Here is a 13,659-nt window from a genome sequence, read left to right as displayed (position 1 = left end):
TGGCAAGTGCCTGTAGTCGCTGCTACTTGGCAGGCTGAGGCAGAAGAATCACTTGGACCCAGGAGGTGGAGGTTGCAGTGAACTGAGATCATGCCACTGCACTCCAGCCTGGGTGACAGAGTGAGACTCCATCTGTTTTTAAATAAATTATCTTAGATTCATTATGGTTTGAGAGTTGGTTAAAGGCTTTGTTACATTTTTATACATTTATATGATTTTTCACAATTTGAATTCCCTTATGTACAATTAAGGTTTGGACCTAGATAAAGGCTTGGCCACATTCCCTACACTTGTAGTGTTTTTTTTTTAGTATAAATTATTTTATGTATTATAAGGCCTGAGGGATGGACTTTGCCATATTATTCACATTTGTAGAGTTTCTCTCCAGTATGAATTATCTTATGTTTAGCAAGACTTGAATGCCACTTAAAAGCTTTGTCACATTCTTCACATTTGTATGGTTTCTCTCCAGTATGAATTCTTTTATGTGCCTTAATGGTTGAGGAGCAGCTAAAGGCTTTGCCACATTCTTCACATGTGTAGGGTTTCTCTCCAGTATGAATTATCTTATGTGTCTTAAGGGTCGAAGAGCAGTTAAAGGCTTTGCCACATTCTTCACATGTGTAGGGTTTCTCTCCAGTATGAACTCTTTTGTGGTAAGTGAGGGCTGCGGATACACTAAAGGCTTTGCCACATTCTTCACATGTGTAGGGTCTCTCTCCAGTATGAATTCTCTTGTGGTTAGTAAGTGTTGAGGAGCGCCTAAAGGCTTGGCCACATTCTTCACATGTGTAGGGTTTCTCTCCGGTGTGAATTCTCTTATGTCTAGTAAGGTTTGAGGACCAGCTAAAGACCTTGCCACATTCCTCACATCTGTAGGGTTTCTCTCCAGTATGAATTCTTTTATGTGTAGTACGGTTTGAGGAGTGGTTAAAGGATTTGTCACATTCTTCACATTTGTGGGACTTCTCCATAGTATGAATTATCTGATGTTGATTTAGGTGTGAGAGCATGCAAAATGATTTGCCATATTTTTCACATTTCAAATATTTCTTTCTAGTATATCTTGTATTAAGTCTATTGGAATTTGAAAATTTATCCAAGACTTTGACACATTTATGAGTCTGAAATATTTTGCTTTGGGTATTTGACAAATGTTGGTTAACTTCATTATAACCTCCTTTGTGCACCTCACACTCATCCCCTTTTTGACAACATTTTTTTAATTGTAAATTCTCATGTCCACATTTTCCATATGTTCTTGATACTACTTTCTGGAGTGAATCTTTTATGCCCTGCTCAGGCTGAAGGTCTTGGTTGAAATGAGAACACATAACTGAAAAACATAAAAATCACAAGTTACTTCACTTACTAGACTCAGATAAATACACTGCACAAATCAAATATATAAAAGTATTCAAGGTACATTAGCAAAAGAGTATATCAAAATACCACAGGTCATAATTACTTCATAGACATATAAATGTAACAAAATCATAGTGATCAAAATACCTTTGTTGGAAATTTATAAATAAAGTAAGTGTGTGCACCATGTGAGCACAATGTCAAGAACCATATAGAGTGAAAAGAAAAGTCAGCTACATTTACCCAACACAGCCCTTCCTCATCCCTGATAGAAGAACATCGTGCCTTTAATGACAGCTTTAAGTCTTCTGAGATCAAAAGTGTTACAACAGCAGAAAGACTGCGCTACCATGGACAGAAAATAGGTGTAGAAAGTAGTTACTGACCAGTAAGGAGAAATATGAAGAAGTCTTTTAACTGAAAAATAAATACAAAATTGCAGACAAGACAACATCCTGAGAACATGTTTGGGAGACTCCCAGAATCTCTACTCAAGACAATTGGCTTCAGGCTATGCCAAGAAAGAGCTGCATTATAAAGACTGTGAAATGTAGTTTTATGTTAATGTCTAAATCTCAACCAAAGATTACAATGTATACAAAATATTTGGGCAACATGGTCCAATAAAAAAATCAAAATTTTCAAACAGCAACTATAAAAATAAAGATGTATATTTTAATTTTTAAAATTTAAGAAAATCCACATTTTGCTCAATGAGAAAAAATGGAAAACCAGATATTAGATAAATGAGAATGTCAACAAAAGGCCTGGAATAATAAAAATAAACATTTGTGGAGGTAGAAAAGAAAATGAAATAATTTAAAAGTAAGAAAAAAGTAATGTAAAAAATGAAGAAGTTAAACAAACAAAGTAGGATATACACAAAAAGATCCATAACACATATTTAAGCAAAGTTCAAAAGTCACAAACCAGAAGATAATCTTGGGAGCTGCAAGATAAAAGTGAGGTATTATTTATAAGCCTAGTTCTCCAAGACAACCAGTGAATTTGTCAACAGAAACCTTGCCGGTTAGAAAAGAGCTGTGTAAAATGGTCAAAGTGCTGAAAAAAATATTCATGGTGAAAATATAACCAGCAAAAATATACTACAAAATAAATAAAAAATAAAGATCTTCCAGAATAAACAAATGCCGGAAAAGCATATAAGCACTGCATGTGCCCTAAATAAAATGCTGAAAAGAGGTCTTTCCACTTAAAATAATATAATGGGAACAAAAAATATGAAAATACATAACTTTCTGAAAAACATATGCATACACAAAAAATAAACTTCTGTGGTATTATAGTGATGGTACAGAAAACATTTTTAGTTATTCTTTAAAATTTGAAAGATGTAAGCATAAAAATAATCATAAAACATAAAAAAGACATAATTAACATCAATAAGAAGTATAGGGTAGATATAATGAGGACAAATTTTTCTATGCAACTGAAGTCTTTTTTTTACCAGTTTAAAATATACTATTGTAACATTAAGAGGTTTTATAAAATCTCCAATGTAGCACAAAGAAAAACTCTTTATGGACACACAAAAGAAAATTAGTCCATTACTAGCATGAGACAAAGTCTGATATTACCTAAATCCATTTACTAGGAATCTATAACTATTATGTCTATCTATATGTATATGCATCTATAACATCAGGGCCTCAAAATACATAAAGCAAATATTGATAAAAATGTAGCAAGAAATAAAATAACAACATAAAATTATAAACATTAAGACCTCACTTTCTTTCTTTTTTTTTTATTACTATACTTAAGTTCTAGGGTACATGTCCACAACGTGCAGGTTTGTTACATATGTATACATGTGCCATGTTGGTGTGCTGCACCCATTAACTCCTCATTTACATTAGGTATATCTCCAAATGCTATCCCTCCTCCCTTCCCCCTCCCCACAATAGGCCCTGGTGTGTGATGTTCCAGATATCTACATTGAAAAAATGAAGTTGGATGCTTCAATTGCACCATATACAAAAAGTATTTTAAACAAAATACTTAGACTAAAAAAAAACTAATGAAACTCTTAGAAAAAAATATAGTGGAAAGACATGACATTGGTCTTGGCACCATTTTCTTAGATACGCCATCAAATGCCTGAGCAACAAAGAGAAGAACAGAAAAATTTAACTGGGCTAAACTTCAAAATTTCTGCGATCAAATAAAACATTTAATAGAGTGACAGTGTCATCCAAGAAATAGATGACAATATTTGAAAATCACATGTGATAAGGCTTAATATTGAAAATACATAAACAACTCCTAGAAGTAGACAACAATAATTGAATCACCTGATTTAGAAATGCACAAATGAACCGGGTACGGTGGCTCACTCATGTAATCCCAGAACTTTGGGAGGCTGAGGTGGGCAGATCACCTGAGGTCAGTAATTCTAGACCAGTCTGACCAACACGGCGAAACCCACCTCTACTAAAAATACAAAATTAGCTGGGCATGGTGGCATATCCCTGATCTCAGCTGCTCAGGAGACTGAGGCAGGAGAATCATTTGAATCTGGGAGGCAGAGGTTGCTGTGAGCCAAAATCACCCCATTGCACTCCAGCTTAGGCAACAAGAGCAAAACTCTGTCTCAAAAAAAAAAAAAAAAAAAAAAAAAAAAGAAAAGAAATGGACAAATGATTAAGCTAAATTTTAATAAAAAGATATACAAATGGGAAGAAGTATTTGAAAGGTTGCACAAAACTAATAATTTATAGAAAAATGCAAAATAAAACCACAATACAAAACAAAATTACCTTACATCAATTAGGATGGCCACTATAATTGTTTTAAAAACACCATGTTGATGATGTAAAGAAATTGAAACCTATGTAAGTTGTTGATGAGAAAAAAGATGCAGCCATCATAAAAAATATCACGAATGTTCTTCAAATAATTAAAAATGAAATTATTATATAATACAGCAATATCATTTATGAATCTATATCTAAAATATGCAACACAGTAAAATGAAGACATGAGGTACTCTGCTTGCATATCGCCCTACAGCAAGTATCATAACCCACCCTCTAAATAAATAAATAAATATATAAAAATTAAAAAATAAAAAATTTGTAAAAAATTTTAAAGTATATTTCAAGGCTATAGTAATAAAAACAGAATGGCATGTACAGAAAAATGGACAACCACCAATGAAACAGAAATTACTATTCTCATGCATTTTAGACATGATGCAAAAAAATTTTTTTTAATGGTTTAACATAGAGTTTCTCAAAAATATGCAGATATTAGTGTGTCCCCAAAAGCAATGGCAAAGTAGTCAGTTTGTGCAGTCCCTGATAAGCCATAAAGAAAACTTTGGCTCACACTGTGAACTTGAAGAAAGATTATTGAAGTGAAAGTAGAATCCGTAGAGAATTTAACAGTATGGGGCAGAAGGTGTCCCAATGTGAGCAAAAAAAAAAAAGAAAAAAGACTGGAGATTCTCAGAAACTCTTTCCATCAAAGCACAGCTCTGCAGATCACATTTTAAAGACTGGCTACCTCCTTGACTTGTGGACAGCTCATCCGTGTCATCTTCTTCATTTGCTCTCACCTACCTGGGTGTTTGGCTACCATCTCACTTCTCTTCATATTCTGGGGCTCTTTATTTTGCTCCAGACAGGTGATCAAGTCTAGCTTAGGGACAGTAATACCTGTTTTATTAAGGAAAAAAAAGTAACATAAATCTTATTTATTTATTTATTTTTTGAAATGGAGTCTCACTCTGTCACTCAGGTTGGCATGCAGTGGCACGATCTCAGCTCACTGCAACCTCCACTTCCCAGGTGCAAACAATTCTTCTCCCTCAGCCTCCTGAGTAGCTGGGACTACAGGCACGCATCACCATGTCCAGCTAATTTTTGTATTTTTAGTAGAGACAGAGTTTCACCATATTGGAGTTCCAGTATGGTCTCGAACTGGTCTCCAGTTCCAGCCTGGTCTCGAACTCCTGACCTCGTGATCTGCCTGCCTTGGCCTCCCAAAGTGCTGGGATTACAGGTGTGAGCCTGGTCATATAAATCTTGCTGAATTCTTTAATTACCAAACTAGTATTATGCTCAGTAAAGAGGATATAATAGAAAATTCTAGAAAATTAATATTGGCTCATAACAGAACTTTCTAAACATTTAGAAAATATTTTAAATTTGTAAGTCCTTAATTTCACTACTCAGTACTACTGAATCAAAAAATGTTGGTGGCAACTGAATTCTAAGGCGTGGTCAGCGCTATTTTACGTCATGACGTTTTTGGAATTGCCACTAACCTAGAGCAAAAGATACATAAGCTCAGGAAAGGGAAAAGTTCAGGTCAAGATAAAACATCTTGAAGAATTTGTTCGACACCAATGAATCCCCAAGATTTTCTTAAAATCGGAGAGCTAAAATTCATTCATGCAAAGCAGAAATTACCAAAATCATCTTAGAAAAGAGAGAAAGGCAATATATTAGGAATTGTGTATCGAAGTTATCCTCACCCAGGGAGACCAGGTTTCTGTAGTTCTCTAACATCACATCTCTATATAAATTCCGCTGAGCATGATCCAGGCATTGCCATTCCGCCAGAGAGAATTCTATAGCTATATCTCTGTATGTCAACAGTCCCTGAAAAAACAAAAACAAAAACAAAAACAAAAAAAACACTCATGAACACACACTTACCATATGGCCGTAAGCAGAGATTTTTATTTGACTCAAGTTAAAAAAGAGAGTAAAAAGAAGTGGTTCTCACTTATAAGAGTGACTAAAATTGTTCAATAAGAGAATTTTTAACATGGAAGTATGCTCTAACTCTGAGAAGAGAGGAGAGCATAAGATCCACAATACCATAGTAGCTTTGATACTTTTCTGTAATTATAAAATTAAGGGCATCAACATGGACATGTCCTTCTTTTTTCTTGTCTTCCTCTTTTTTTGACCGAGTCTCACTCTGTTGCCCAGGTGGGAGTGCAGTGGCATGATCTTGGCTCAGTGCAACCTCTGCCTCTTGGGTTCAATAGATTCTCCTGCCTCAGTCTCCTGAGTAGCTGGGAGTACAGGCACAGGCCATCATGCCTGGCTAATTTTTGTATATTTAGTAGAGACAGGGTTTCTCCATGTTGGCCAGGCAAGTCTTGAACTCCTGACCTCACGTGATCCACTCACCTCGGCCTCCCAAAGTGCTGGGATGGCAGGTGTGAGCCACCTCGCCCAGCCGGACATGTCTATTTTTTGAGTGCTATATTTACATCATACAGAATAAGTTGTGCATATTTCTCAGATAAAACAGTCATTATGAGTTGGAAGGTACCTCTTAAGTCTTAATATGTGCAATAAACTAAATATTTTGTGAGATTTTATTTCAGGAGGTTTGGGATAAAGTCTGAATTTCTGAATTTTTAGCAAATTCACCAATGTTTCTAAGAGGCAGAGTCTGGGTGTTCCCCAGTTTCTCTTACCTGTAAATAAAGATAAGAGCCTTCATTTTAAAAAGACAAATATATGCAAAAGTCATCTAAAAAGAAAGGACAGCTTCCAGATTAAATGTGATGGTTTATGCACTTCAGCCAGTAAATTTCCTAAGTGTACTTAATAATTAAGAGAGTAATAATTAACTCAACAGTGGAATAAAAAGTCATAGAGCTCTTGAACCAAGTGAATAAAAATTGTTATCAACTTTATTAGGACACATTTTTACTATGTGCTGATGCACACAGGACACAACATTACTGCTGTGGTATTTCTCACCTCTCAGAAAAGTAAATTGTAACTAAATTTAAATATATATGTATTTAAATATATAAGTGTATATATATATATATTTTTTTTTTTCTGAGATAGAGTCTTGCTCTGTCACCCAGCCTAGAGTGCAGTGATGCAATCTCAGGTCACTGCAACATTCACCTCCTGAGTTCAAGCAATCCTCCTGCCTCAACCTCCTGAGTAGCTGGGATTATAGGCACATGGCACCATGCTTGGCTAATTGTTGTATTTTTTTAGAGGAGACAGGGTTTCATCAGGTAGGCCAGGCTGGCCTCGAACTCCTGACCTCATGTGATCTGCCTGCCTCGGCCTCCCAAAGTGCTGAGATTACAAGCCTGAGCCACCATGCCTGGCCTAAATTTAATTATAAAGAAACATCAGTTTTATGCAAAGTTGAAGGTGCAGAAAACTTCCCTGTCGTGTAATTTTTAATAGTAATTTTAAGTAGTCTTTGTTTAGCACCCTAGAGAGCAAGAATCTCCTAATAGTTTTTTCAGAACTTTCTGGGTAACAAATGCCATTCTGTTTAAATGAACATGTTCTAAATCCTGTTCTGCATGGAATTAATAGAGCACACAGATGAAACCTCAACATGACATGTTTCACTTTTCACTAATATCCGAAGACAACTGTGTTTCCCAGTAGAAATCTTGAGTATCCACACCTTCTCATGTTCAACAGCTACAATGGGAACATTTTAAATATTGCAGGTCATAAATTTGTAGTGAGAATTCTGCATGGCATACAAGAACCCAAGATGTAGAGAATGTATAGAACGCTAAGGAATATAGAAAAAAATATTTTTTTTCAGAAGCCCTTGACTATCATACAAATCACAAAAATTAGTTGAAACAAACTCATTAGGGATCAACAGCACAAGCAGAGAAGTAAAAATCTGCAAGTTCCGAACAGATGGCATTCCAAAAGGCAGAGGGGACACCGCTCTTTATCTGAGACACGCTCACCTGAGAAAAAAAGTGATTGTTTTCTTTTCCTCCTCTTTCTCTGAAATGTATTTTCAGATAAGATGCTCTGGACATATCAAAACTGCATCTTGAGAGTATGCCTTTAAAGCACAATCTATTTACCTGCTACCACCACACACACCCATGGGCAGAAAGACCGAGACTTGAAGAAAACATTCACCCATTTTTCTTGTTTATAACTGAAAAGATTTAAGAGCAATGGGAGAACAATGAGCTTCTCCATAACTATTAAAATATGAGTTTCTTTTTCCCTGCCCTCCTCTAGCAGACACCAGCAATCTTCTTTACAGTAATGGGAGCATGAACTGCACTGACCTCTTCCTACCAAACGGAAACAGGGCAGGCAGTGCAGCCTTCCTTAGATGCGAAGTTTGAACTAAACTCTCCTGAATGTATCTTGAACCCCTCAAGTGTATAAGTTACTTGATAATCTCGGCCCTGCTTTATGCAAAGTGATTCTGCAGGATCCAAAAGGGTCCAGGAATGGGCTTTTTCAACAAGTCCCCTGTAAATGCTGATTGTGCTTTCCCAGACACATTATTAGCATTAGTGAGAGAAAGCAGGCACAGCAAAGAGTCCCTTACACCCGCCACATTTGTCACAATACAAATACTTCTGGTACAAATAAAGACAACCAATCTCCACCCTGAAATACTACATTTTTTGTTGGGTTTTTTAAGTTTACAGAGAAAACAGAAGGCAGCAATGTCTGAGTAAGTCTGCACCTGGGAAACATGTACACATGTACTAATAAAATGTTTATTAAGCAGGTGCTATGTGCTCAGGAGCATGTCACAGAACACTGTACTGGGAATAATACATTTTGTCATTTAATTTTCATACTACCCCAGGAGCTGGTACTAAGTGTTGAATAATTTTCAGCATTTAGATTAAGAGCACAGCAGTTTTATTTCTTCTTATGTTTCTCTATCATTAATTTTAAAAAGAAAATACATAGATTAATAATTCAATACAAAAAGCATATGGAGTGATACAATTACATAAAAATTGAATAATCAGCTTCCAAATGGATATTTTGTAAATAATGAAATAAAGGCTGAAATAAAATTTTTGAAACTAATTAGAGATTAAATACAACATACCAGAATCTCAGGGTTACAGCTAAGGCAGTGTTAAGAACAAAATGTGTATCACTAAACATCCACAACAAAAAGTTAGAAAGATCTCCATTTAAAAATCTAATGTTACAACTGAAAGAATTTCAAAAGAGCAAACCAACTTCAAGGATCGCAAAAGTCAAGACATAACCAAAATCAAAACTGAAATGAAGAAGGTTGAGAACTAAATAACTATAAAAAGTTCAACGTGCTGTGCGCTGCGGCTCACTCCTGGAATTCCAGCTCTTTCAGAGGCCAAGGCGGGCAAATCAAGAGGTCAGGAGTTTGAGATCAGCCTGGCCAACATGGTGAAACCCCGTCTCTACTAAAAATACAAAAATTAGCTGGGCGTGGTGGCATATGTCTGTAATTCCAGGAGAATCGCTTGAAAATGGAAGGTGGAGGTTACAGTGAGCTGAGATCATGCCATACACTCCAGCCTGGGTGAAAGAGCAAAACTCCACCTCAAAAAAGGTCAATGAAACCGGAAGTTGATTCTGTGTAAAAACAATAAGATAGATAAAACACTAGACTAATGAAGAAAAAACAAATAATTCAAATAAAAACAAAACAAAAAAAACTCAAACAGATGCTTGGGAGGTTGTGGAGAAATGGAATGCTTATACGCTGCTTGTGAGAGTATAAATGTATTTAAGCATTGAGAAAAACAGTTTGGCATTTTTTCAAAAACCTGAAAACAGAATTACCATTCCCAGTCCCACAACTGGGAATATACCCAATAAATGTAAGTTATTCTACCATGAAGACACATGCATGCATATGTTTATTACAGAACAATTCACGATAGCAAAAACCAGAAATAAACCTGTATGTCTTCAATGGTAGACTGGATAAAGAAAATGTGGTATGTAAACACCATGAAATATGATGCAGCTATAACAAAGAACAGCATCATGTCCTTTGCAGCAACGTCAATGGAGCTGGAGACTTATTTTTAGAAAACTAGTGCAGGAGCAGAAAATCAAAAACTTTATGTTTTCACTTGTAAGTGGGAGCAAAATAATGAGAACATGTGGACACAAATAAGAGAACAACAGACACTGAAGCTCAGTTCAGGGTGGAGGGTCGGAGGATGAAGAAAATCAGAAAACAAATCTGTTCAGTACTATGCTTAGTACCTGAGTGATAATATAATCTGTACACAAAAACTTCACGATATGATTTTACCTATATAACAAACTTGCACATATACTCCTGAACCTAAAATAAAAGGTAAAAGAAAAAAAATTCGATTAGGCGCAGTGACTCACACCTGTAAGTCAAGCCCGTTGGGAGGCTGAGGCAGGCAGATCGCAGATCATCTGAGGCCAAAAGTTCGAGACCAACCTGGACAACATTGTGAAATCCTGTCTCTACTAAAAATACAAAAATTAGTTGGGTCTGGTGGCCCACATCTGTAATTCCAGCTACTCAGGAGGCTGAGGCAGGACAATCATTTGAACCCAGGAGGCAGAGGTTGTAAAGAGGTGAGATTGAACCACTGCACTCCAGCCTGGAGGACTGAGCGAGACTCCCCCTCCAAAGCAAACAAAAAAAAAAGCATTTATTGGAAATTACTATCTTGAAGAAAATAGTCGGGCCTAGGTAACCACAATCTGCCAATGAATCTCTGATGACATAACCAATAAATTTTCACCTGGATCTTACAAATAAAAAAACTAAATAACTGTACCAAACCAATTATTGAATTTGGTTTGCTTCATCATGCAACTTATAACAGACTTTTCTTCAAGTCTCTCCCATGGATCACAACCCAGAAGCCATAGCTGGGCACTCTATGATTCTCTTTTTTTTTTTTTTTTTTTTTTTTTTTTTTTTTGAGATGGAGTCTTGCTGTGATGTGCAGGCTGCAGTGCAGTGAGGTCATCTCGCCTCACTGCAACCTCTGCCTCCCAGGTTTAAGCGATTCTCCTGTCTCAGACTACCAAGTAGCTGGGACTACAGGCGCGTGCCACCACACACAGCTAATTTTTGTATTTTTAGTAGAGATGTGGTTTCACCATGTTGGTCAGGCTGGTCTCGAACTCCTGACCTCGTGATCTGCCCGCCTCGACCTCCCAAAGTACTGGGATTACAGGTGTGAGTCACCGCGCCCAGCCCGCTCTATGATTCTTGAATCACACTTTGATTAAATTCTCTAATGTTTTTACAGTGACTCCCATACACTTCTAAAAGGAAAAATGAGGAACTAGGGACCCCAGGGACTACAGCTCTTACCAATTATGAATCCTGCACCCTGAGTCTGGATTCTCCCCTGATGACTTTCCCATCCCTGTACAATCTGGGTGAGATGAGGCGCTGGGAATGCAGAGCTGCCCAGAGAGGACTCCAGCCCAGCGCAAAGCCACTGCAGAGGAGAAAGACAGAACTCCCAGGGTCCCAGCCGCTGGCCCAGGCAGCATCTTACGGTTTGAGGAGACTAACAGCCGAACTGGGCCAAGGAAGATTTGGGTCCTCAGACTCTGGAGCTGACTGCGAGGAAGTTTGGGTCCCGCTACAGCCACTTTCAGCCGGTTCCAACCAGGGCCCACTCCTCTCTCACGATGACAGACCCACCACTCACCATTTCTCGGCTTCCAGGGGGTCCAGGTCTTTTAGCCATAAATCTGCGGATGCCTGCAGGACACAAGGCCACAGAGGCTTGACCTCTAGGAGCGAGGACGCAGAGCAGCGAAGAGAACTGGAGCTCTGGATACAGAGAAACACAAAAGGACCGGTAAAATTAGGGAGGTGTCCTGTTCTCTCCAGCTGCATGCCTGATTGTACAGTTTCTAATATACGGTCCGTGATTGGATAAGGTTTCAGACCCCACCCGTCACGCCCTGAGTGGCGTAATATTTGATCAGACACTGGGCTGAATGAAGCAAAAATAACAGCCTAAGCTGCACTCTTTACTGGCAGGGCTTCTCCCCTGATCTGAGCCAGGCCAACACCAGAGGATATTTGCATTTAACCTTGTGTGTAACGTCATATGCATTTATAAATGATATATAATATAGTTATTCATATATTGAAATAATATAATGACAATTATTTTAAAATTTCGGATTTTATGACCTTCCTTGCCGCAGATCCTTTGCAGTGATATAGTTTGACTCTGTGGCTCCACCGAAATCTAATTTCAAATTGTAATTCCTGTCTGTGCGAGGTGGCTCACGCCTGTAATCCCAGCACTTCCGGAGGCCGAGGCGGGCGGATCACGAGTTCCGGAGTTCCAGACCGGCCTAGCCAATATGGTGAAACCCTGTCTCTACTAAAAATACAAAAATTAGCCAGGAGTGGCGGCGAGCGCCTGTAGTCCCAGCTACTCGATAGCCTGTGGCAGGAGAATCGCTTGAACCCAGGAGGTGGAGGTTGCAGTGAGCTGAGATGGTATCATTGCACTCCAGCCTGGGCGACAGAGCGAGACTCCATCTCAAAGAAAAAAAATTTTAATTCCCACCTGTCAGGGCAGGGACCGGGTAGGAGGTGCTTGGATCACTGGGGTGGATTATCCTCATGCTGTTCTTGTGATAGTAAGGGAGCTCTCAAGATACCTGATGGTTTAAAAATGTGGCATGTCCCTCCTCCCCCGCTTCCCGGTTCTCTCTCGCTTTCCACCATGTGAGATGTGCCTTGCTTTCCCTTCACCTTCTGTCATGGTCATGACTGTAATTTTCCTGAGGATTTTTCAGTCATGAAGGACTATGATTCAATTAAACCACTTAAAAAAAATTATGCAGTGTGAGGTATTTGTTTACAGCAGTGTGAAAATGAACTAATACATGCAGGCAGCCTGAGATTTCACAAAGGAGGCAATCCTCTGCAGTAAAATATGAGCTACATGTAAATTTTGAATTTTCTAGTAGCCAAATGTTAAAAAGTAAAAAGAAAAAGGTGGGGCCGGGCCCAGTGGCTCACACCTGTAATCTCAGTGCCTTGAGAGGCCCAGGTGGTGAAAGACCTGAGGTCAGGGGTTCGAGACCAGCCTGGCTGACATGGCAAAACCCCAGCTCTACCAAAAATAGAAAAATTAGCTGGACGTGGTGACAGGCACTTGCAATCCCAGCTACTAGGGAGGCTGAGACAGGAGAATTGTTTGATCCCGGGAGGCAGAGAATGCAGGGAGCTGAGATCGCACCACAGCACTCCAGTCTGGCGACAGAGCGACTCTGTCTCAAAATAAAAAAGAAACAGGTGGAATAACAGGTAGAATTGATTGTAACAATTTAATCAGTCCAATATATCCAAAATATTATTATTTTACTATGTGATTAATATATAATGGTTAATAAAACATATACATTTTTGAAGCTAAATCTTTGAATATATCCTTGTATTTTACCTTTCCAGCACATTGCAGTTCAGACCAGCCACATTCCAGCACTCTGTGGCCATGTCAGAGGCATTTGAACCAGAGCAACT

General features: G+C 38.1%; 1 protein-coding gene across 1 annotated transcript; it reads right to left on the bottom strand.

Moving 5' to 3' along the window:
• Positions 1-359: 359 nt before the first annotated feature.
• Positions 360-12,027, bottom strand: ZNF735 (zinc finger protein 735). The gene is made up of 4 exons (XM_050783503.1): positions 11,819-12,027; positions 5,867-5,993; positions 4,950-5,045; positions 360-1,336 (listed from the first exon to the last, which is right to left on the bottom strand). The coding sequence occupies exons 1-4, from the start codon at positions 11,855-11,857 to the stop codon at positions 360-362; spliced, it is 1,239 nt and encodes a 412-aa protein (XP_050639460.1). The 5' UTR covers positions 11,858-12,027.
• Between the last annotated feature and the right edge of the window lie 1,632 nt (positions 12,028-13,659).

Source organism: Macaca thibetana, chromosome 3, assembly GCF_024542745.1.
Source record: "Macaca thibetana thibetana isolate TM-01 chromosome 3, ASM2454274v1, whole genome shotgun sequence".
NCBI lineage: Eukaryota > Metazoa > Chordata > Mammalia > Primates > Cercopithecidae > Macaca > Macaca thibetana.
Note: the sequence above shows the minus strand (reverse complement) of the source record. Positions and strands in the feature narration are given on the sequence as shown.

What these genes read in the sequence shown, in the direction of transcription:
- ZNF735 (XM_050783503.1), bottom strand. Translation starts at nt 11,857, where the DNA reads ATGGCTAAAAGACCTGGACCCCCTGGAAGCCGAGAAATG. An exon ending in CAGAAACCTGGTCTCCCTGG is followed by an intron (nt 5,046 to 5,866) that starts GTGAGGATAACT and finishes TTAATAAAACAG; the next exon opens with GTATTACTGTCCCTAAGCTA. An exon ending in GATGGTAGCCAAACACCCAG is followed by an intron (nt 1,337 to 4,949) that starts GTAGGTGAGAGC and finishes TATGTTTTTCAG; the next exon opens with TTATGTGTTCTCATTTCAAC.